The 19790-nt window shown below is 43.5% G+C and overlaps 1 protein-coding gene across 1 annotated transcript in view; it reads left to right on the top strand.

The window, feature by feature from the left end:
* Window positions 1-715: 715 nt before the first annotated feature.
* The window catches only part of zswim5 (zinc finger, SWIM-type containing 5), a 41498-nt gene continuing 22423 nt past the window's right edge, over window positions 716-19790 (top strand). The window contains exon 1 of the mRNA XM_026941164.3: window positions 716-1667. Coding sequence (XP_026796965.3) covers window positions 1145-1667 — 523 coding nt within the window. The 5' untranslated portion in view covers window positions 716-1144. The remainder of the gene's footprint in view (window positions 1668-19790) is intronic.

Below are 19790 nucleotides of genomic sequence, written 5' to 3'. Positions count from 1 at the left end.
TGTGAGTGTGAATTGAATTAGCAATTCATTGCCCTTGATGGCTTGTCTAGGTCAATGACCATGTTTCTCAAAGCTAAAGGACTTTCAGCTCTTTGTGAAAGGTGATTAGGTGACATCATAGGTTGACAGGAAGCGGCCACTCATCCTGTCAAATGACAAAACAGTGGAAAAAAAAAGCCAGTAGGCCTAATGATAGTCAGCGATAAATAGCTGATAGATAAAAGTCTACAGGGTGACATTATTAATAGCCTAGAGATGAAAATGAAACATTTTAAAAAGGGCAATGTGGAGCAATGAAGGATTCATTCAATCAACCTTATAAATTGAGAGGAAACTGCATATCCCCGTCAAACATCAGAGTGCATTATGGGTACATCATTTGGACACTGATATGAATATTATCTATTATTTTTTGCACATAATCACAACTTCCAAAATACTGTATTCTATACTGAATAATGTGCTGTTTCGGACATTTATTTATTTATTTATTTATTTTTAATAATACCCAGAGTGTGATGGAATAAAAAAATAAATAAAACAGCAAACTGGAGGGACAGCTAACACTTAGGTCATTGCATGCAGTGTGTTATTATAAAGATTTTTTTTTTCCTAAGAAAGCAATCTTCCGTGTTTTTTTTTTTAAGCCATGCCCATATAAGGAGGTCCGGATACGCCAAGGCAGTGGAAAAAAAAAGACTGGCTTTAAATACTTTCAGTGCCAATACAGGACGAAGACCATTGTTTATTCCTTTCACGCGCTTGTGCGCGCGTCGTGTGTACTGTAACATACGAGGTGCAAACTTCTGACCCGGAAGTACGATATTTACAAGAGGTATCCTCACTGAACGTGGCATAAAACCGAAAGAGTTATTTACGACGGGTTGTCGTGAGCCTGTCAACTCGTGCAACACGAGCGCACACACACACACACACACACACACACACACACACACACGGAGTCCCTGCGGAGGCTGAGCGTTGGTCTGCGCGGCGCTGCGTCTGGATTGGCGAGCGCGTTTGTTATTACTGGTGACGTGTTCTCCGCCGCTCTCGCCCCTCCTCCTCCCCCCCACCTTCCCCGGGTCCGTTCCCGAGCCACGCTCTCGTTTTCTACGAAGTCGCAGTGTTCCAGTCGGTTGTCATGGCGGAGGGACGTGGCGATCTACCGCCGCTTCAGCCGCCGCTCCAGCTCGCTTCGCCGCCGGCCAGCAAGCGGCCGTGTCTGCGTCCCGCTCCGCGAGGTCCAGGTCCGGGGCCCGGGCCAGGGCTTTCCAGCGGGCGCCCTCGCTGCCCGGAGTCGTTGCTGGACTGCGCCGCCAAGGCCGTAGCGGAAAAGTGGGCCTTCGAGCGGGTGGAGGAGCGCTTCGAGAGGATCCCCGAACCCGTTCAGCGCCGCATCGTCTTCTGGTCCTTCCCGAGGAACGAGCGGGAGATATGCATGTACTCGTCGTTTCAGTGTCGCGCCGCGGCGGAGGAGTCTCCGTCCACTCCGGGGAGCTCCGCCGCGACCGCCGGATCCGCTGGAAGTCCCGGAGCCGCGTCCAGCCCGGCGGGCAGCTCGAGCTCCACGGGCGCTGGCGCGAGCGCAGGAGCTGACGGACTCCCTTTCCGGCGCGGGATCCGCCTTTTGGAAATGGGCTGCGTGGAAAACGTCCTGCAAGTCGGTAAGTGCGCGTACTCTGCCTTTACACGGGCCCCTTTTGTTTACCGAATTCTCGGAAATGGGTCAAAAAAAAGGGCGCTCCTGTTTCCGAAGTTTCTGGCGACCATACAATCCAATCGGAGCCAGTTTTTTTTTTTTCTCAGTATTTTTTTTGGGGAAAAAAAATCCTCTCGCACTCTCAATTCACTGCTATTAGAATATTTTTATTATATATCTGAATCTAAAAAGAGACGTTAAGTCGGATTTGCAGGCTTATGGGTCGAGTTTCATTTGCTGCTGATGAAAGACAGGCTTTTAAAGATTAAAGGGCCGCTCGTCCCGGTCCCGGTGTGTCCCATCGCACTTTTAAACTGATATATTTAATGCATAAAGGTTATGTACGATCCAGAAAACACCACGATGTGCAGTGTGTGCAAGTCTGAAAGCCTATAAACCCGACATTTGAGCTCTCACAATGGGCACTCCATTCTCTCCCTTCTCTAAAGAAAGAAAGAAAAAAAAAAAACAACAAACCCCTATTGTATAATCTGCCTCAGTGCTCCGAGGCTTATACAGTCCGAGTTGTCTGTTTTTCACAGTTTTCACCGACTCCTCGAGGTAATCTAGTCAATATTATTATTTTTTTTTTACTACTGCATCAGGTTATTTCAGATCTCTGACTGTAATAAAGTCCGGTTAATGCGCTTCAAATCCGGATCTCATGGCTTTTGTTTATTTGCTGCTTCATCAGGACAAAGGAACCGGATCTGTCTCAATACTTTCACTAAAATAGCACGCTTATTCTGCTTTTCTGTTGGTTTCTATCGAAAATTGTGCATGTTTGTAAGGAAAAAAGGGTTTGTTTTTAGTAAAATTGGGCTTGGAATAGCCTACACAATGAGCTCTCCTCCCCCCATGATAGGACACAGAGCTCTCTCCCATCAATCAGCGCAGGAAGAAAGCCTCTCCTATAATGTGCTTTATTTCAGACAAAGAGAAACCACAACAGATCCATTCCTCTTACATGTATATATACTATAGAATGCATTCATGTTTGTGCTTTTGTTGCCTGTTTATGCATTTATTTTGTCCTTTCTTGCTCACGCAGGCGAGCCGTCAGGATAGCCGAGACACAGGCTTAGTCATGCACTATGAGTGTTTCAGTAACTAGATTGGTGGCAGCAGGGAAACCCACGTGAACAGGGATTTAAATCTATGTAGAATATGTGGAACGATGCATACATCAGTAGAAGTCGTGCATATCTTCTGCACGCTTGGCTTCTCAATTATGTAGAGATATGAAGAGTGTCTATGGTTTGGTGACATTGTTGCTGTACAACAACAAATACACCTCATTAGTTCAAGATCAGGGCTAGTAGATTTCTCACGAGTCGAGAAATCACCAAGCTAGTCATTAACGGTGTGACTATTAATATTGTAATAATTTAGTTTTTCCCGGAGTCTTGTGAGTATTCTCAGTGCTTTTATACCCTTGAGCAAATGCATTGTTACTCAACAAATCGTATACCGTGAAAATTTCTTTGAGTATCATGCATCGTGATGATATTTTTTTGCTGTACCGCCCAGCTCTTAAATATCACCTGAAGCTACTAGCCTGCACTGGTGACGTTTGAAGCGTTTACCCCAGCGTGTGGTTCAGACCCAGGGTTATTTGTAGGCTGTGCTGTCCAGCGAACACAACCCACCTTTGTGAGTCAGCCGGCTTTAGTGTGTGTTTTTGTTTCTTGAAATAGCAGTTATAGGATTCCCCAAATCCCCATTACACTTAGGTGTTCGCAGGCCCATGAAAGCATACATATAGCTGATTGAATAAAGAAGCCGTGACCAGTTTATTCTTACAAAGCTCTACTGTGTTCCTGCCTATGTGGAAATGCGATAACTTGGCTGTAATGCAATAACACAGGCACTTATTTAGCCACCTTGAAAAGCCTCGTTCACGTCTGCTCCATGCATTATAGGGAACTTTAAATTTACTTTATTATAGGGAAAGTCCACTTTCTCAGGAGGAAACTTCATAAGCAAACATGGAGGTGCTCCGTTAGGGTTATGGTTGTTTACTCCAGCAAACACGATGTAGTTGACTTAACATGTATGCATAATTATGTTTGTAGTGAAATGGACTGTGTTCAACTTCCTGCAAAGACAATTTAGTAGTTTAAATGAGGAAATCCTTTAAATCTTTTTATTTACTTTGCTATTGTGATCAAGTAAGGTAAGATCCATTACTCCAAGCCCCAGCGGCTTCTCTTCAGCAACCTGGGATTTGAACGCACAACCTTTCGGATTACATGGTGTCGATATTACAATATTATGAATTGCAATACATTTTCAGAGAGTGTCCTGCATGTCATCAGTATTTTTTACATCAACATCCGTGTTTCTAGTCAGCAATAGATAATGCAAATGAATCTGTGTTATGGCCATGTGAAAATTCTCAAAATGACATAAGTGATTCTGGACAAATATAATATCCTCAGTGCGTTGCTGTATTTAGCATGCGTACAGAAATAAAAGAGCACTAAAACAATAGTGAGATATTGCAGTGAACACTTTAACTTGATTGGGGTCATTGCAATGTGTGAAGTAACTTTTGTTAATTAACTTGAGCAAAATGTTTGTTTCATCATCTGTCCCAAAACGAGTGTTGTGTGCGGCCATGCTTTTGTTTAGACATAGCTCTAAAACATGTGACATACGCCCTGTACATCATTTATTTGAAAAGAACAAAACATTTCCATTGCCCTTTTTGCATCATCTTTATGAAAGGACTGACTTTTTTTCAGGCTTTTTTTTTCCATTTAGGATTTGTTTATTCACACTTTGGATGGAAAACTTTATAACAACACATAACATTATTATTACTTCCAGCAACATGAAACTGTCTGAACACTTTTGCATTTCTTTCTGTTTGCTATCAGTTCTGAGCATTTTTAAGTTCAGTATGCTTTATTCTGATTTTTCAGAATGAGTGATATGATATTTCTATGATGATGCATTTTGTCATATTCATTTTAATAATCCTGACTGACTCTAATTAGATGTAAAATCTATTTTCTCATTAACTGGTTCAATTTCTTTTCTAGACATTAAATAAAACCATTTTTAAGCCCACTGGGTTTCATTGGCTTATTAAAAGCTCGTTTTAGTTGCACATTGCGCCACTAAATTTAAATATTGCACACATCATGAAAATGTCCTCACATGTCGCGATGAGATATTTTTGTCATGTCGCCCATCGCTGCTTTGCGTGGTTTTATAATGGTGTGTGAAGGCGTGTGCTTGTGTGAAATGCCCTCTACCCCTTTTTTCTGTCAGCAGAAGACGAGACACACTTAAGTGCCAGAAGACTTAATACTTGTTTTTGTTGTTTTTTGTCAGGCCTCATTTTTTGGTCCTCCCCTCTTTGAACCTGGCAGTCACAAAGGAACCGCGAACGAGGTGCAGAAAGTCACTCTGATGTTTAACGCCTACACAGGGCCTGGGGTTTCACACTACAGCCTGTGCAAGGAAGGCAGCTTCGCTCACAGATGTGCTAGAGTACTCATGAGTGTGTTAGGCATCTCCCATTTTTCTAGTGTATTCACTTGTGCTTGGCCCCTAATAAGTGTGCTAGGCATCTCACAACTGGTCTGGTGTACTAATAACACATGCCTCCCATGTGTCTTAGGCGATACAAGAGGCCTTATGATATCTCATAGGTGTGCTAGGAGACTCACAAGGTCCTCAGAAATATTAGTCAGTTCACAAGCTTGCTATGCAACTCATCAGATACTACAGGTGCACTAAGCTACTCAGGAGTCTCCTAGGGCACTCGAAGTGTGCAGGACGACCTTCAGCAAGTCCCAGGCTTCTCGCAATGATCTGAATCAAAGTGCACGTTTGACAGCTTTTCAGGTTTCCATAGCTAAAGCAAGGACCCTTGACGTACCGTTGTGTTGGTGTGTTAATCAGAATAATTAATTCCAGAGTGTGTTTGCGTAAGGCCCCTCCCCCACGCCTGGCTCTTCTGCTAGAAGAGCTTCTAGCTTTGAGTCAGCCCTGCGGATTATTATGGGTCATGCTTTGTTACCCAGCTGTAGAAACTGCTCTTGTTTTCAAATAGAGGAGGAGGCAATGTGTGTGTGTGTGTGTGTGTGTGTGTGGGACGGGGGGTTGTTAAGAGCACAAAGCTGTGACGGGGCGTTTTTATGGAGCCTCCTACAGAGGCAAAAGTTACACCAGGATCCCAGAGGGACAAATCCTCGTTTACTTCCCCCGGAGTTTTGTCTTTTTTAGCGTCTTAGAGCTTCAGAGCTATCCCGCCCTCGAGCTTTCCGCTCTCCTGCTCAATCCTTGGATTTTGAAGGGCCTTTTCGGTATTAGTGGTTTCTTTGGGAATGCGCAAAACCACAGCGGTTTGGGTGTGTGTATGTGTGGGTGCATGTTTGCTAATTCAGCTAGTCTTCCTTCATTTTATCTTGGTTTATTAGTTTTAATTTTAAAACACACAAAATGCTGTTTTCTTTAGAACATGCTAGCAAATCCTGCAGCACATTCTTGTTAACATAAGCAGTGGTAGACTGCGACCGATTCAGAAAACAACTTCATTTTAAGTGAAGGTTTGATCAAGCGCATTTTTCCTATTTTCCCCTCCGGACGAACCACAGTTATTTTTGTGCTTTCTTTTCAGGGCAGTTATGAAAGAAAACATTTTCATATGAGTGAAAGGCAATAGCTACCGGGCGTCTGCTCTATGACAACTCTGTGACGTCTCCTGCCCTCCGTCTCCTTCCAGCGTGAGCGTCATTTCGGTCTTTGTAATCGGGACGTGTCTCATTTAGGCCCACGCGAGTTCAACAAGGGAGTGCTAATTCTGCACCGTCTTTCAGAGCCCGCGACAATGTTTAATCAAGGTAATTAATTCCATGCCTGCGAGTCTCAAAGAAAATCAGTTAAACAAATCGTCTTTTTTGCACTTATTAAGAGTCGGCGTTGAAGGACACGGTCATTAAGCACCTTTTTCTTCTTCCAAGTCTTTATCAAAGGAGGGAAATTAATTTGAAAGTAGCGAGGGAGACAGGTACCTCATCAGCACAATGTCAGAGACTCAGTGAGTGAAAGAGGGAAGACTTCAGAGGAATTTTCTTACTGAAAGAGGATAAACTTGAGAAGTGAACTTGAGAGGGACAGAGATAAGTTGATAATCAATTATACAATATTTTGCAATATTTAGTGCACATGGTATTGTTATGGTGGACTCTTCAAATCATTGCCGCTACCCTCGTGAATTATTTGGGACAATGCTGTCCCAGATCGGACAGTTACAAAGTGCTGGCATTGGAGACTCCTTCCATAAACTTCTAGTTAGAAACATAATAGAAACATAATCAACCTTCAACAGTGCTAAATGTAATATGACACATAATTGATCAGTGGTGTCCTCATGTTTGGGCCATTACCGTGAAGCTAGCTTTATCTCTAACACTCCATAATGGGGGAGACTCTTGGAATTTTCTAGACTCTTTTCCTCCCCTTGCTGATTAGATAGAGTGGTCACTCCCTACTAGGGGCCTACGTTCCCATCCCTGCCCCTCGTCTGCCTGGTGCCCCTTTCTGTCCTTTCTGAGGACCTGTTCTGTTGAATATACAAACAGTCAGATTGTCCTTCAGCCTCAACAGTCCTAATAAAGTTTCCTAGAAGCTGTTTTTTCTTCAGTCTGCTGAGATTATATTTTTATATCGCAGTCATTTCCAAACATTTTACAAGAGTTTAGCGTACCTTGATTTCGTTCAACATGAGGAATCTTAGGCAGATGTCCTTGCATCAGTTTCCAAATGTGATGCTGTTTATCTTACCCAAAAACACTTCATATTTACGCAGCATACTCTTGAATAGAAAGCATTTAATCTGTAATGTGGACTGAATACCGTGATGTATAGTAGAATAGATGATTATAAACAATAATTTCTTTTGGAAGTTTATTTTTATCGACTGCCTATTTGTCCAATTATTCTACATTATTCTCTCCCAATCTGTAGTCAGTTCTCACCTCAGTCTTCATGAAGACTGCCGTTCTTCTTGCATGGTTCCTTTCTCTTTACTAAGAAAGCATGCTTACATAATATAAACACATTTGTCTGCAATTGCCTAACAAATGCAGTAGAATTCAAGGGGGGGAAAAAGGAAAGCTATTTACATATAGTTTAAATTTCCATCTTCCAAATTCCTGTTGTTTTTTTTCCCCCAAAGCCTTAAATCTACCCAACCTGTGACTTTGCTTCAAAACTGCGCTAATTTACGGCTACATCCATGTTTGTGTATGTTTATGTAATGTAATGGTTGGTTTGTACTCATTGTAAGCACTGTATAAATAAATAAAATATTTTATTACAGTTTGGTGGTTAAGTAAGAGTGTGTGTGTGCGCGCGCGTGTGTGCGCGCTAGCGCCCGGAAGGTTATTAGTTCAAACTCCAAGACTGGTTGAGGATTACTGTTAGCTCTCCCTACTGTTAGCAAGACCCTGAAACCCTAAACCTTTTTGCTTGGATAAATACCGAATGAAAATGATCACTAAAGCAATTCGCCCAAACTAGAATGAGACAAGGGAGGGGAAATGGGAACCAAATAGGGGGGGAAAATGAGCATGGATAATACGCGAGGCGCATTCAAGCAGGTCGAGAACAGAGACCGGAGCTGCACTTTGGCTTGAGAGGAAAAAGAGGAGAAAAGGCTCTCCATCTGGGGCTGTAAGACTAAACTGGGGAGTGCAGGAAACTCACGCCGCCCTCCCCCACGGCAGCCCCTTTCATCCAGCTGAGATTTGCGGCGAGGTTTTTTTTTCCATCTCTTTTCTTCCTTCTGTGGCCAGTTCACATGGAAACTTAATTTTCTCAGTCTGGACGAGGGAGGAAGGATAATGCACACTGGAGATGGGGTCAAATATCCTGCCAGAAGGCAAAAGAAGGGGGAAAAAGGGCCCCAGTCAATGGCAGTTAGCACCGTGCAAACCTCTATGCAAATGCCACACGGCTGCTTTAGACGTGCATTTAAGATAGGCTGCGTTTAACTCAGGAGGGCCATGCAAAGCACCTGAGCTTTCTGGATTGGGTTAACTAGTACATGCATTTTTCATTGTGTTTGAATAAAATACAACTTGTGGAAACAACTGCAGCTTGTTTGCAGGTCAAGGAATGTGTCGCTGGTAGTATAATAATATTTTTTTATCTTTTTATCGTTCTATAGGTTCTGTAGCGCTGCTGAGGCGTTTACACGCAGATGGTGAAGGGCTTCCCTTTCATGAATATTTAAAAAGCCACCACAGGGTCCAAGTGGCTTGCTAACTGACGTGTAAAGGCGACTGTTTAAGTGTTAAGGGCATGTGCGATTTTAATTAAGCCTTCATTAATTAAGATTCAGCGTTGCACTCTATATTATGATTATGGACACAATCTTTCAGTATAAGTAACTAACGCTAAAGCCCTTGTACAAAGTTTCATTGCGATTATTTCCAATCAAATCCTTTATTTAACATCTGGAACCTTCACTTGTGCAGCCTCGAGTGTGAGAGTTCCCTACTTCACATGCACCACAAAATGGAGGTGCCTTTTGTTTGGGATGGGGCCCTATGCTTTTAAAAAAACGAGAATGAGGCCAAACCAGTCTCTCATCATCTCTCTGTGAAGCTACCTGCTGACGTTGACGTGCGACAACCAGTCTGGCCTTTAAAACATAAACACACACCTCCACCCTGAGGTAAACGCACATTAGCGGCTTCGCCTCAGAGGCACCTTGGGGGCCCCCTTTTCTTCAAGGAGGGCCGCGGAGGCAGCTAGGAGATTTCTGTAGCCACGCTGGCACTGTTGGCACACATGCTCTGTCTCGAATGCTAAGTCACATGTACAAAGCATTATTGCTAGAACATCAGGACAGATCTCAAATGCTTGAACGCCTGAAATCATGATAATTGAGTGTTAATGTGGTGTCGTCTGATGAGCTGTAGGAATGGGTGTTTGACTCCAAGTATCTGTTGTGGCACTGAGAAATGGCTGTGAGATGGTTTACAAATGTAACAAGTTTGTACAAAAATTAAACATTCAAATGACTGTGTAAATAAAAAGTATAGTAAAAGTTCTAGTAAGTAGACCTATTTAATACACTTTAATGTGTACACAGTAGTGTCATGTTAGCCAAAGTACAGGAAGCTTAGGAGATAATACATTCTTTAATACTATATGTGTTGGAAGTCCATAATTTATTCCATGAAAAGTGTATAAGATGAATTGTCTTGACTAAAAGTGTTTACTAAATGTGCCTTGCTTATTCACCAACAGTGTTATCATGATTGATTTCAGACCTCTCGGTGAGTCATGGTCTTTTGCGAGACATTTGGCTTGACTAAGAACTACAAACTGTGTTTTGTGTGCTCGTGTCTGTGTGTGTGTAAAACGTGGAAGGTTTCACGCTTTCTTTTTAACCACACAAACAGCAGTTTTCCTGCTTCATCACCTCTGCACATGCTCACACTTAAACTGCACGTTTGGTGTGCCGCTCTGTCAGATTTGACTGTTAAACAGGAAAAAACACGATCACGATTTCAGAAGATGAGCCACGTGCAAACCTGAGATCAGGGACAACATGTAGCATCAGAAATGAGCAATGCTAATATTTTGATGCTTTGAGAGAAGCTGAAACCAATATCTAGGTGTTTTTGTGTGTGTGTGTGTGTGTGTGTGCGTGTGTGATTGGTGGTGCTGCAGATGGCCCGATCCTCCATTACGGTAGATTAGGTTTAAAGTTTAGTCTTTTCATCGTGGCCTTCATGTCTGTCAGCGCTAGCATATGAGAGGAGTAAAAACGGCATGAGTCCTAAATAATGAAAAGGCTATTCATGAGGCGGCCGCGCGTTCTTACCCCATTTTACATGGTGCGATTGGACGTCACCCCACCCTCCTCCGTATTGTATGAAATATTGATAAAACTGAGGATGGTATGAGTCTGGCTAGCAGCGTGGCTAGTACAATATAAATATCAATAGCCCTTTCTCTCTGTCCTGGCTCTCTTTGTGCCTTTCAATTTCAGCCCTATCTGCCAGCAGTGCTCACACTGATATGGCCCATTACACACTCGCTTTTCTGAAGCAACCCAGGAACAGATGACTGCGGGAAAACGGGTGGAGAGAAAAAGAAAGACAGAGGGAGGGTAAGAGGGTGAGCGAGAAAACAATCAAACTGACACATGAAAGGTGGAGTAAATAACTAGCAAGTGGAGAGGGCGAGTGTGGATGTAGGGAAAGACAGAAAGAGACACCTCATTAGTCTTGGAGGCCTCCTTGACTTTGGGGCTGGGGGGCTGACAGTCAACACGTCAGGGCAGCAGACATGTAGGGAGGGGGCTCCCCCTGTTCTCTGTCCTCCACCCACTCTCACACATATTCACACCTCCCCCTGACTCTCCAGCTTGATTAATATAGGCAGCAGCCATGGGGCTATACGTCTGGACACACACAACCCCAAACATCCCCACTCCCCTTGCAACTTCCCTACAATTCCTCCTACCCCTCCTTTCCCAAATCGACAGGCAGACAGAGTGGAAATGCAATTCATCACATCAGCGACAGCCAGCAATCCCTCGGAATCGGACTCCTGCTCTCTTCCGAAAAACGACAGCTATAATAGGTTTAGCCAGCTGTGTTGCACGGAAGGAGCAATAATCAATTGACTCGCTCTGCGCTTGGTGTCTTCATCTATATTGAACCAACGTAGCATCCATTTCCATTGTTTATGCCTCATATGGATGTGTAGCAGCAGTCATCTTCCTTCACCTGTCTTGACTGGCACCAGAGTCATGTGTAAAGGAGAAAACAATGCTCCAAATGCACCATGCAGTTGTATAGGCCAGGGGTGGGGTAGGGGTGTTCTAAAAACGGGATTGTGTTCCTGGTCATGGTGTAACAGGATCAGAGCATGGGGCAGCCGTTGGGCGATTGTAGGAAAGAGAGTGCATGAAGAGAACGACAGAGGACAGAGTTCTTCAGAAAAGCCCTTTCGTACTTTCTCAGCATGGGCACTTAAAAATAAAAGGGTTCCTCAAGAGTTCTTTGGATTGATTCTTTGCATTGGTTCTTTGCTTCTTTCTTCCTAATGGTGTGCTATGGGGAACCTGTGCTGTTGGGTTTTATTTGAGAGTCGACCGAAGAACCGTTTAGGATGCTATTTGTAATCTTGGGGTCATCAATTAAAATGAACTATGTGAGTCATGCATCATTGCATAAAGTGTTAAAGTCGAGAAGAAGAGAGATGTCCAATGTATCAAGTGTTTGCTATTCAGGAAGCTTCTTACTGATATTGTTTTTTGTACAGGCCTGCATTTACAATCTTTATGATCTTTAGCATGACTGATCCAAAGGCAGCGTATCAAGGCCATGTTGTGAATAAGGTCTCTAGTCTGACTTTGATTTAAGGTTCTCCAAAGGAATGTCCATTAGCTGCTAAAAAGTTTTGGAGAAAAAAAAATAATCAAGTTTGCTTTGAGTTTTCTGTTTTGTCTACTACATTTTAAATTCTAATCATTGCCTGGTCTAAATTCTCTTCAGAACTAGGAAGCAATAAGCAATTTTTTTTTTATGCTGTGGTAGCACAAAAAGAAGCGGCGCCCGGCGTCAAAGCGTTGAAAGTGCACCAGCTTATCTTAAAGATAAAAACAAGCCCGCTACAGTGGCGTTAAGGCACAGCCCATGAAAGCCGCAATTAAACATTATCTGATGTGATTCCTTCAGTAAGTCTCATCAGCCCTAGAGGTTTTTTTCTTCTATATGTAACAAAGGTCTTTCAGTTAAGATTTGAAAGACAAGATATATCCAGAGGCAAAAAAAGCTGCTTGAGTTTGCAGTAAGGCAAGAAATGCAGAGCTGCTTTGTACAAATGCATATCATGCCATTAATGCCTCTTGTAAAGCTAAGCAGTAGTCCTCTTGTTTCCATAGCCTTATGAAGACTTAATTTACGCAAGCGTACACCCTGACACTGACTGTGCAGATTGTCATGGTGGCTGCAGTTTAATGTTTGCTTCTTCACAAAGCTTATTACCATTCTAAAGATATTACACAGTAATGGATGTGTTCGGAGCCGACTGACCTGCGCCTGCTGCACAATTTGTTTTCATCAGCCTGTAAATGGTGGATCATTGTGGCTGTGACAGGAAAGCACAAAGGCTTCCTAATGAAAGCCAGCATCCCTGGCCATGTCTCATCACTGTGCGTGCTCTCTGCAGTCTGGAAACAGGTGTGCTCTTGCTTCCAAGGTTTCATTTAGAGAGTGATTTAAAGGAATATTCATGACCACTATCTTTCATCGTAGGCTTTTTCTTATGGGAAGGAGGGAGCGAGGGAGATTGGGGGGAAAAAAAGAACAGAAGGTGGGGAGAGAGCAAATCAGCAGGTGATTGAAGAGGCCTTTCTCGGATAATTCATTTTGATTGGAACCTTGCTCTCTCATTACTATTCTAGGTCCAACACAGAGAGCGGCCTTAACCGTGCGATCCTTGCCATTAAAAGTTGTCTAGCTCGCATTTTCTCCCTGTTCGCACCTCAGCTGCAGTGTCCGAAAGTTGAATCGTAACCAATTTGAAACATTCCAGCAGATGTACTTCCTAACAGTATCATCACGTTTGCTATGGGCCATCAAAAGGTCATCGGCAGCTACGAGTCATAGTTTCACAAGTCCCTGAGCACTTTTACAAACAAAACTGCATCAGCCATCGTGTTGAATCATATTTTTACCCAGTGGGTGTTTGCTGCATGTGGTTTCCATGAAAAGCGGCGCCTGCACAGGAAGTCAGCCTCATAATTCTTTTTCTTACAGCAACAAGCGCTTCCTCTGCGGTCTCCTTTCGGCTCTTCACCTGTGTCATACTTTCTTTCAGATGATTCAGTTGCTTTTAGTTTGTTCCATGATCAGTCACTCTTATAAGATAGATGTTGTCATCCTTTTGGACTTCAGTGTATGATTTCTGTATAGACTTAGCCAAAAACGATGAACAGCAAAGCCATATAGATGATATATAAGGTGAATGTGGTTAGCAGCACCTGGCTTAGCTATTCATTCAGCATTCGGAATGACTAACATGTCATGAACACTAGGTTCCATTGTGTGAGCCAAGTGAGTTCCAGGATGGCATGTAAATTGAGGAGGTTGGAGCTTAACAGATTATTACAAAAGTGCTGTGCTGGGAACTCCCCAACTAGCTCCCAGTAAACTATGTCATCAGAACCCTTCAACTGACATGTCCATACCTCAGACCCCAACGTCCTTACCAAAGCAGAAGCAGGTCTCTCTGCAGCTCTGGGGCTCCGAAACAGTCCTTAGGGAAGGCAATAAGCTACTGGTTCGCTTCTTCTCATGTTGTTACAAAATTGCAAACCAAGCTAGGAGATGAAAAGAGTAATGCCAACTGAAGATCTTATTTCAGTTTTTCCTGTCTGGAGCATAAGCTCTTCTATACATAGCAATATTGTCTGTGTGTGTGTTGCTGGGGTTTTCCCCCTCCTTTCCCTCGGGTGCTCCTGTCTCATACAGTTCAGCCCAATTCAAACATGGTGCATGTGTCATAAACACACACCCCAGCTTTGAAGCCAGAAGAATGGCACAATAGATGACTGGCCCTCCATTCGCCTCCGTTGACAACCTAGAAGCCCCTTTGTGCTCCACGAGCTTTATGCTCATGTTCAAAGCTTGCTCTTCACTCCACTTAGGAAGGATTGTGTTCCAGTGTGTTGGCTGAATGCAGGCCTGGTTCAGAGATAATTATCTTTGATATTCCTTTGCAAGATGTCATGGTTGACAGTAGAGTATTGTTTTGCCAATTTTTGTGTTGATGAGATCCCATGAAATACACTTTCTGGGCATTTTGCTGGAACTCCCAAGACTATTTGTGAATTGTTCCGATCAAGGTTCTTACTAGCTAGTTTACCTCACTGACAAGCATATGCAGACACCCCAAGACTTGTTATTGAAAAAATGTTATTTCTATTTAGCCCTCTCAGTGACGAGACAGAAAAGTCCCCCTCCCCGTGCCTCTATTAACGCCTCTTTCCCAAACCTCAGTCTCTGCATTATTAACGAGGTCTCTCCCAATTAAGATGGATGAGCCTGCTCTTTAGGGTATTTGTTCAGGTAAGATCTCTGATTAGCATATCTGATAGATCTGCCTTCTCATGCTGATTAAACCCTTTCCTCGTCCTGGGGCAAACTTAAAAAGAAAGAGCCTTGTAAATGAGGAAAATCTACCCCCGTGTGTAGACACACGCAAACATATACAGTGAACTGAGGAATACTGAAAATGTTGTATCTCATTTTTACTTATCCTGTTTAGATAATCAGATTAAGGATCCGAGGTGGTGCTTATGGTTTCTAAGGTCAAATTACGGAAAAACCCTTCAAACCTGACTAAACCTGACTAAAATCCTTAACACAAACTGCTGCCTTGAGCGGGCATTCAAGGACACGCAAACAGCACCCAAACCAAGATTGATGCCCACGTCCTGCAGGATCAGAGCTCAATGCTGCGCCTATAACTCAAACTCTGTCCACACAATCAGAGACCAGATCGAGACTAATGGTCCGTGCGGTCCAACTGAGCCTCACTACTGATGGATGTACTTTACTGCACTTAGCACAGTGGAGACTAACAGTTAAAGAAAATAAACTTTGGATACATATGGATTGTGGGTTGGGTTCTCAGGCAGAAGTTAATCCCTGGCATATGCTAAAGACAACAGAAATTCTTCACTGCCAGTATGATTATTACCTGACAGTCTGTGGATGTATATGAGGTCTGATGTGTATAGTCATGTTGATGGGTCCTGTCTGGGACTTTTAAGCTCTTACCCTGGTTGCAGAAAACAGCTGTATCTACAGCAGCTAGATACAGACAACAGAGTCACCCTGTACTAGCTTCCCAATTTCTGATATAGGATCAGCTTTTATCTTATTCGACAGGAAGGTCTGCCCTTTTATCTTGATCAACTTGTAAAGGAAAAAGGCACATTTTTCATTTAGGGATCTTGTTTTTGTTTCTGCAACTTGTTTTGTTCGGACACCCTTGGTGTGCTTGGTGACTGACTGACAACTTTGGTGTTGGTGGAAACATAGCTCAGCGTGTTGTAGGGTGGAACAATGCCATCCTGCTAGGATTCATCCAAGGGGATTATATTAGGCAGAGGTTCTTTCCTTTCTTCCTCTTAAAATACTTGCTCTCCTCTTCCGTCTTATTTGCTGCTTTCTTTTTCAGTCCTGTCTTTCTTTGCGACATGCTGTGTCCGCTTTCCGTGTAGACGTTATTTGATGTCCGTGCTCACCCTGTCCCCTGGAGAGACTCGCTCACACCTCCAACTCCTCTCGTAATTGAATTGCCCTCACCTTCAGAGAGACATCAGACTCATACTCTCTCTCTCTCTCTCTCTCTCTCTGCTACAATAGTAAATCCTGGAGTTTGGATTGTTGCCCAGTTTTCTCCATTGATGTCTTCCTCCCTCCTCCTTCCTCTTGCTTGCACACGCACACACACTCCAACTCAAAGTCCAAACACTCCTCTTTTTGTTGCCTTGGTGAGGGAGGCGGCGAGCCCATGGAATTTGAGTAATGCATTCCACTGGACCGCCTTACGCACAGTTACATACACAGGCTTCCTGCTGTCTCCCCAGTGCCATGGCAGTGGTGCGTGGGTCATTATGTTTGGCACGTGGCCCTTTGTAGGGGGCATCCCGGGACCCTGTCTCAACATGCAGTGCCATGGGTATCAAGCAAAACTCCGTAACCGTTGCTCCCTCCATAACCATGACTTCCCAAAACTGATGCAAGATCAGCATCACAAATAGACCCATCTTTGCATTCCATTCTTCTTTCCCGTAGTGGTTTATGGTATTTTTACCCGCAGCATCATAAAAAAAGTTTCCTCAGAGCGGAAATGATCATGATTGGAAGTATGAGTTGGAGCGGAGGCGGGCACTGACGCAAATATGAAAACAAAAGCCACTGTGAGGTTACTGAGAGTGCAACTGTTTAACTCTTGAGTTTATTACTAAGTGCTTTGAGTAAAATACAAAGGAGCATGTTATAACATTTTGTGATACCTCCTTCCTTTCTCTTTAGCCACAGTAACCAACTTGGCGTTAGGCTGGCCATTTTAGCATGTAGTGAAGCTAACGACAAAGTAGCTAGCTTAAATTTCTTTTTTTCACATTTGATATTAGTTGCTTTTCTAAGTAAATGCTTGATTGATGCTTTCTAAATGACAGATTTTTTTATTCTAATATTTTATTTTATAATTATCTCAGTTAATGTTAGTGCAGAGTAGTCTGGTAACATAGCTTGCTTTGTTTTAATTGGTTGTCTGTCTAAACCATGACTGCAATGGGAAAATATTTTGGTAAAGCTCCTACACAGAAGAATTCACATCTTTCCCAAGAGGAAGATATGTCAAGACATTTAATCTGCCCTTGTGCTGGGTATGCCTAGTGTTGTGGAGATTCTGGAATGTTCTCCTGTCTAAGAGATTGGTTTTTCTTCCTCAGTTTACCTCAGCAATTAAAGGTGCCTTTCACGGCTCCTGTTTTCCATTATCGCAAAAAGTTCTGGCAGTAGTCACATGTAGCAGAATTCCAAAGAGAGTATATTACATGGTTGTGTCTGTGTGTGTGTGTGTGTGTGTGTGTGTGTGTGTGTGGCTAATCGTGCAGTGTCCGTGCACTCCTCTACTTCACGGTAACAGGAAACCCTGCGGCCCAGCCCTTCAGAGCACTTCAGCTCAGGGTGTGTAGAATTCCATCCTCCCTCACGGCACACGAGCTAATGGGCCAGCCTGGTCTGTGTGAAAGTGTGTGAGTGTGTGTTTGTTGCTGCTGGACTGCCCAATGTTTGCCTTAAGGTCTGCCAGGCCCTGCTGAGTCCTCTAATCCCAGGCAGGGAAAAGCATGCACGCACACCACACACAAACACATACACACACACACTCCACTTTCCCCTGGCAGAGCAGGCCAAGGAGGGGCGTCAGGCTTCTCCTTCACGACTGAATGAAAGCACAAAGTTATTCTCTCCCTCTTCCTATATGTAAGGTACCTGGCATGTTAGCCTTTTCCACACTTGTCGTGCCAGGCAAGGCAGGGGCCAGCTGGCATTGCTCAGGCTTTTGTTTTCCTGCTTTTCTGCTTCGTGCCAAGTTTTGGCTTTGGGATACCGACGACCTTGATGTGGAGAGTGAAATTTGTTGAGCTGACTACTTTGTTGCTGTCATGGATAGCCACACCAGCTGTTTTGGTGCATTCTTGCAATCTCACTATTTATATTTTCCATCCAAACATGGTGCCAGTGATAAGCGGATTTCCAAAAAGTTGTTGTTTTTCAGAGTATAACACAGGATGACGTAATCAAAAAAGACCCAGCCAGTCACCTGGAAATAACTTGAAATATCATTATTTTCCTGAAAGAAATCTTTTCATCACCTTTTATTGCATTTACTTGAACAATACGCCAACTATTTCCACCTCCAGTGCCAAGCATTTTCATATGTGCATAAGTTTAATTAGCATAAGAACAGATGGCTGAAAACCCCACAAGTGACTGTCCTATATTATTCCCCCTGGAGGTAATGGGGTCATCCTGTTCAAAGGTTCTTACAGGTTCATCAGCCACCTTCCACTTTGTCTCTTCTTTCCTTGTCCTTCACAGCTGGCTTTGAGTCGAGAGCGTGAATATTCATGCCGCCGTCCCTGCTTACTAAAAGCATTGCTTAAATCTGCATAATTTGGCTTTAAGTGACTTTCAGATGGCCTTTTCCTTTTGACACTCGACAGAGAAGGAGCTGTACTTGGTAATCAAGCTGCCATTGTAAGGCAGGCCCTCGCCGTCCAAAAGCTCCTCGAAACGCTGAGGCCGAAGGCTGCTTTTAAACCTTGTGGATGAGTGTCCAGGCACTTAAAGCAGCTGCAGCCTCATAAAGCTTAAACGAGGTGTAATTGTGCATTGTAGGGAGTGCAAGGTTGTTGGACTGCATTGTGTGCTTTCACAGTTGCCACACTGTAACCTTTTGTCTGTCACTATAAACGCATGTCTTTGATTCTTGTACAAAGATCCATTCCCAGTTCAGTGGTACTTACAAAGATTTGCCATTTTTGATGTCTTCTAGTGTTTTTTAGTTTGCTTGAACTCTGATTGGTCAGGGACGATGAATCATCCTATTCAAAAGAGAGCCAGCCTTCTTAAAGATGTGACCTTGTGGGTCCCTCTTGGCTTGCCGTAGAGAAGAGCTGTTATTGGTGAGCTGTTCTTTGGAGAGCTCCAGGGCTGCTTGAATGAATGGCTGCTTGGCAAAAGGCCTTTCTTTGTGCACAGAACCCAGCGAAGGCGCATTGTGTGGCATTGTTTACAGAGCATTTCCCATTCTTCTGTATGCATGCACATGTGTGTGTGAATGCACAACTCAAAGAAGTCTTAGCTGTAATAAGGTGTTTCTTTTAGAAGCCTTTCTCAGAGGCTTTAGTTTTAGAAATGGGCCTGACCAGGTTATCAGTCAGCACTTTCAGAAATTCCCTTTGGTCTTAATGTTTTACTGCGGCACCTCACTGTGGTTACACACATGGTTGGCAGGAAAGAAAAAGGTCAGTAAGCTGTGACAATGAAACCCCTTAATGAATAGATTTCCTTCTTCAGTGCGCCGGCGCAGAGATGACATCAGCTATTATGGCCGATGCACAGCGGACCATCTGCACACATGCATTCGGGTGTTACGAAGCAGCTTTGTCTTGCTCTGCTGACTTTATTAGATGAGAGAGGCATGCCAATTATGGGGGCTTGGGCCAAATTTAGGGTTTTATTAAAACTCTGCAAGGGTGGGGCTAGTGTGGTGGTGATGATGTGTCTGAAGAGTGCATGTGTCTCTGATGATGTGTCTGAAGGGGAGGGATGCTCCAAAAAGGACACATATGTTTCATAATCAGTCTGAGTCTTTGTTCTACTTTTGCTTGCATTGGTTGGAATGTGACAAGAAATGGCCTAGGGGAGAAACCGATTACGAGAAACTGCTTTCAGAGCATGTGATGATTCCAGTCGAACAAGGACCTCTTTGTGAGCATGTATCCAGCTCAGTACTCATC

Source organism: Pangasianodon hypophthalmus, chromosome 21, assembly GCF_027358585.1.
Source record: "Pangasianodon hypophthalmus isolate fPanHyp1 chromosome 21, fPanHyp1.pri, whole genome shotgun sequence".
NCBI lineage: Eukaryota > Metazoa > Chordata > Actinopteri > Siluriformes > Pangasiidae > Pangasianodon > Pangasianodon hypophthalmus.
The sequence above is the reverse complement of the archived record's forward strand: the minus strand, read 5'-3'. Positions and strand labels throughout refer to the sequence as shown.